Here is a 5,361-nt window from a genome sequence, read left to right as displayed (position 1 = left end):
ATTTGTTATTTTCAGCACAGTGTTTTTCTTGCTCAGTCTTTCGACTTTACTTTGTGCCCTTTGCGCACAGTGCTATGTCTAGTTGATGTAGTTCTGATTTTTTTCCTTGTTATTTCAGGTGCTGAATAAACCTCACATGATGAAAGTACGTGTCGTACGGTCAGAAACCGCCATGACAGATGTTATTCGGGAAGTGAGTAACAATAGTATTTGTCTGTATAACACTCGTGACTTCGCAATTTTGTTATGGCATGTGCAAAGTTTTCTGAGAAGGTACTCATGTGGTCTTAGAAGATATTAACCCTACATGACCTATCGCACATAAGTTAACCAAGCTGGTCATGCCCACTGATTACGCTCTGTTTAACCAAACTCAAAATTGCTTGGTTTCCAGATATTGCTTCCTCTGTGGACACCCATTCTCACCACTTCAGAGCATATGGAGAATGTGTCTGTCGTAGATCAAGAATGCATTTATCTGATAAATAAGTTAGCAATGACATATATGTGCAGTGCAATTTTTGCTGTGGTGAGCAGTCGCGAACATCACTAACCCATTCCCCCGGCTACTGACAAGCAGTTAAATGCCGCATTCTAAGTGCAATAGAAGCGTTTTAGCATAATGCATATTACAGAACACCTGTATTTTTTGTTTATTTCGAAATTACCTGTTCCTATTTTTCTTCACTTCAATTCCATTGGCTGTCTGATATTCATTGAGGAAGATGCATTTTAGCAAATTTTCCTTTAGATGCTCCAATATGTTAAATAGATGGTCATTACCTAGGTGGTCTAAAGATTCAATTATCTTTTTTGTCGCAGAAGCATGTGATTAGTAGCACTAGCCAAATAGCATAAATTTTGCATATATAATAATTTTACATGAGATAAACTGTGTTATTCAGTTTCCTCTTTATTGCATTGGTGACAGGTATCCCTCATGAAAATGTTGAGTCATCCCAATATCGTAAATCTCATCGAGGTGATTGATGATCCAAACTCAGATAAATTCTACATGGGTATTTATTGACGCTCTCATTGTTTTGCTTTATTGTTCCAATAGGACGTTATTTTAGCAGGCTAGTTGGCATGTGCCAATATTTTTTATGATTGCAATTTACTCTTTACCTTTTTTATTGCCAGTTCTTGAGTATGTGGAAGGAAAAATTGTGTGGGATAAAGGTTTAGGAGAAGCTACTTGCAGAAAGTACTTGAGGGACATTATATCTGGTGTTATGTATCTTCACTCTCATGTAAGATTCAGTTCTCTTAATTCTTTTCACTAATAACTAGTTCATGATGGTGACTCATGTGCTAAAAATAATTTAGGTCCGTGTCACTACCCATTAGCATAGCAATTTCAAAAAAGATATTTGAGGAGCTCTAAGTTTATACGGCAACACACATATGTGTGAAGTAGACCAGCAAGCTCACATACTGGCACAAATTATCTCAGCCGGTAGATTTTACTCTTACCCCATATTTGCCTTGGCTACTTACCGAATTTTTCTGTCCTTGAGCCACTTGATTGTACTGACAAACAATAGTTTAGGTTTGTAAATCCATGCTCACGTGACTCGCGCCATGTTTTAGTAAGGATCATAGGTTGTTTCGAAAAATTTGCATAATATGTCTCAATTTTTCGCTTCTTAAGTACTCCCTCCATTCCATAATGTAGTGCATATATATTTTTTTGGAAGTCAAACCTCACAAACTTTGACCAAGTTTGTGGAGATAAAACATTTACATTTAGAGTACCAAACTTATACCATTAGTTTCATCATAAGATGTAGTTTCATATTTCATATATTTGGTATTGTAGATATAAATATTTTTCTTTATAAACTTGGTCAGAGTTTGCCAAGTTTGATTTTTCAAAAAATCTATACGCACTACATTTTGGAACGGAGGGAGTAGTTGCTTATTGATGTTTCCCATTCCCTTATTTTCTCATATTTATATGTGCTCGCTATTCATGCGTTATGTTATTCATTTTCACTGTGTTATATTCTTCCAGCTCGATAGAAACACCTAATTTTCTTGTTTTTACACACAGAACATTATTCATAGCGATATTAAGCCGGATAATCTCTTGGTCACAAGTACTGGCAATGTGAAGATAGGGGACTTCAGTGTTAGCCAGATTTTTGAGGTGGTTTATTTATCTTGTAATTTTTGTATTCCAGTAATTTTGTTCTCACTGCCAGCTCAAAGGTTTCTTTTAGTTGAATGACCCCAAAATGGGGCAAGGCCTAGTGTGTGGTTTTTATTGACCTGTTCTAAAAATAAGTATAACACTGAGATTCAAAGTTTGTACCAGGATTGCATACTTGAATAATATCTTCACTTCCTGCCTTCATGAATTTTGAAGATTACTCGAGTAGACATTAACTCTGATGATTCAGTGTTTTCAGCTATTTTAGTAGGCCCACATTTTTTATAGAGGGCTGATTACGTATTATATTTCATTATCTTCAACTGAACAAGTATTCGTGCCCAAACATACTCCCTCCATTCGGATTTACTTGTCGCGAAAATGGATGTATCTAGACGTATTTTAGTTCTAGATACATCCATTTTCGAGACAAATAATTCCGAACGGAGGGAGTATATGTTTTGAGGCAAATTTTCAGGATTGTCGAGCCTCGTACCACAGTGCTTTACTGATATTCCGTACTTGACTACATTGCAGGATGATGATGATATGCTTCGGAGATCTCCAGGCACTCCTGTTTTCACTGCGCCGGAGTGCTGTCAAGGTACAGTTACATGACTACGGTTGGAGTTGTAAAAGCAGCACGCATAATCAGCCAATTACCAACCTATCTACAGTACAAGAGCCCGTGTTATTTTTTAATATTGATTAGCATGGTACTTTAGATGTTCCACACCTAAATGATTGCACAATTGAAGATGAACAAAGCCATAGGAATGAGGCCACCACTAGCAGTATGCATTTGGATTCAGATTTTGGTGCAACTGAAGCAACCAAAGCTTGGGCTACCACTGTGATGCCACTGTAAAAAAGCAAAAATGCAACAATTCCGGTTCCTTTGCCATTGCTTCCAAGTACCAGATATTCCCTGGCCATTGGCAGTAGCTGCTAAATACGATGAACCATTTTCTGTTTCTCCCACTGCAGGTTCAGCTTACCATGGTAGAGCGTCTGATACATGGGCAGTCGGTGTTACTCTGTATTGTATGATTACTGGGCGCTATCCATTTCTAGGAGAAACTTTGCAGGAAACATACGACAAGGTGCATACATAAATTCCTCCCTTCTCTTGATATACCCGTGGCAGAAAACTCACCAAATTCACTGCTGTCGAATAGATTGTCAATGATCCAGCGGATATACCAAGTGACGTGAGCCCCCAACTCGTTGATTTGCTGGAAAGGCTTCTCTGCAAAGGTTTGTTTCCAAAGAAGTGTTTCCTTTTCCTCCTTCATCCTATTGGTTTAGATATATTGGAGGATGTGTTCTATTAATGGCGTTCCTTGTATTGACGCTCTTGGTTTCGTTGCAGATCCAGGAGACCGCATCACCCTGGAAGCTGCGGCCGCGCATCCTTGGGTCGTCGGGGACGAGGGGCCAGTCCCCGAATACATGTGTAGATGTGGTTTCGGCCGCAGGAAGAGAAATGGTTCACAAGAAGCGGTGCAATAACACAAGGAGTCGGTTCAGAACCAGTTGTTGGGTGGTGTAGTGTAGTGTAGATAACTGATCAAAGCGAGAACTGGCGAGACGGACGACGACTGATGTGTTTCTCTCTTTCCTCCTTTTCCTTTTGCGTTGGTTTGGTGGCTTGGTGCTCGGCTGGATTTTTTGGGTACATAATAGAGTGTTATCTGGTTCCCCGTTCAGTTCTTTCCGGATGTACGTACGATAAACATCATTGCGAAGCTTATACACCTTACGTTGTTGTGTGTGTTGCATGTGCCATTTCTTGAATCCAATATAGTGAACATTCAAAGGAGAGAAGGACGTTGCATCTTCCTTTGTGAAGGTGCTCTGTTTTTATTTGGTGAGCAAATGATGGCTATCATCCTTGAGGCTAGCAGGCTACTCGCTCCGATTCGAAGTAAGTGTAGTGGTTTTAGTTATTTTTGATCGGGGGGTGTACTATTTTTGAAGTAATGTGAATGAATGGCCAAAGGTCCTCCTTGTTGGGAAACCGAGTCATCGTTGGGGTGGCGGCTCGCCTCGTGCGTATTGCACGGGGTAGCCCCTCCCATTTCCCCCACTTTCGTTAAGTGGGTACTTATTCCTTGACCCCCTAGTCCCTATACAAAGCAACAAAGAGCCATCATTGTAATTCCTGATCATTGATTAATAAAGTTGGTCTTCTTCATATCTCTTTGTGTCATTTACTTTCGCGTGTACGACTACTTCGTTTACGACGCTCGCTTTCGCTCCGTAACCTCGGACCGGGCTCGCAGGCGGAGTTGCAGAACACGTTATCAGCACGCTTCGCTCCACCAACTCTCCGTCAAGCCTGCATCACGCAGGCTTTCGTCGATCCCGCAGAGGTATAAAATTCAATCCCCACTTTTGCAAAAATGGATTCCTCTCGTTACTGCGATTCCGTTTTTGTGATTAGAATATTTTTCTGATTTAATCTACCTATGATGTGGATTTTCCTCCCAAGAACCGAGCGGACGATCACGTCGCCGACCAATGTCGATGTTCTTGGACTAAGAGGAACTTGTCGACTACACTATAGGGAGTTGGTACAGATCGCGATCTAGATGATCGCGGTACCGCCGCAAAAGCACCAGATGTGCCACGCGACGCCGTGCTGTCCGCGACCCCGCTGGTCGCCGGCGCCGCCCCGCTGGCCGCGCTGCGCCCCTCCGCCCTGTCTCGCTGACGCATGCTCGCCGCAGCCCGCCCCGATGGCCGCTGGCCGCGCCGTGTCCGCCGGCCGCGCCGTGGCCGCTAGCTGCGCTGGCCGCGCTTCACGCCCCGCCTCGCGCCCTCGCTGGCCGCACCGCCCTGTGGGTGGCTGCTGCCCGCGCGCCGTGGCCGCATGCGTGCGAGCCCTAGCCGCCGCCGTCGTGTGGTGTCCTCTGGCCGCCGCCGTCGCGTGGCGTGGCCGCCGCAGCCGCGCCCGTCGCCGTGACCGGGTCCGGGTGCCATGGCGTGGCATGGCCATCGGGGTCGGGAGCCGTGGCCGGGTCCTGTAGCGCTGCCGCCGTCGCGTGGCATGGCCACCGGGGCCGGGTGCCGTGGCTGGGGCCGTGGCGCACAGTCGCCGCCGCGCCCCGTGGCGCCGCCGCCGCCGCTCGGGAGCTAGGGGAAACCCTAGCGTCGCGGAGCTCCAGGCTGCTGGCTGCTGGGCCGGCCAGCTGGTCGTTGGG

General features: G+C 44.7%; 1 protein-coding gene across 1 annotated transcript in view; it reads left to right on the top strand.

Moving 5' to 3' along the window:
• The window catches only part of LOC119294812 (serine/threonine-protein kinase GRIK1-like), a 6,808-nt gene extending 2,787 nt beyond the window's left edge, over positions 1 to 4,021 (top strand). The window contains exons 5-12 of the mRNA XM_037573084.1: positions 119 to 193; positions 932 to 1,019; positions 1,144 to 1,253; positions 2,057 to 2,152; positions 2,693 to 2,759; positions 3,143 to 3,258; positions 3,334 to 3,412; positions 3,528 to 4,021. Coding sequence (XP_037428981.1) covers positions 119 to 193; positions 932 to 1,019; positions 1,144 to 1,253; positions 2,057 to 2,152; positions 2,693 to 2,759; positions 3,143 to 3,258; positions 3,334 to 3,412; positions 3,528 to 3,667 — 771 coding nt within the window. The 3' untranslated portion in view covers positions 3,668 to 4,021. The remainder of the gene's footprint in view (positions 1 to 118; positions 194 to 931; positions 1,020 to 1,143; positions 1,254 to 2,056; positions 2,153 to 2,692; positions 2,760 to 3,142; positions 3,259 to 3,333; positions 3,413 to 3,527) is intronic.
• Positions 4,022 to 5,361: the final 1,340 nt, after the last annotated feature.

Source organism: Triticum dicoccoides, chromosome 4B (genome assembly GCF_002162155.2).
Source record: "Triticum dicoccoides isolate Atlit2015 ecotype Zavitan chromosome 4B, WEW_v2.0, whole genome shotgun sequence".
NCBI classification, from domain to species: domain Eukaryota; kingdom Viridiplantae; phylum Streptophyta; class Magnoliopsida; order Poales; family Poaceae; genus Triticum; species Triticum dicoccoides.
The sequence above is the reverse complement of the archived record's forward strand: the minus strand, read 5'-3'. Positions and strand labels throughout refer to the sequence as shown.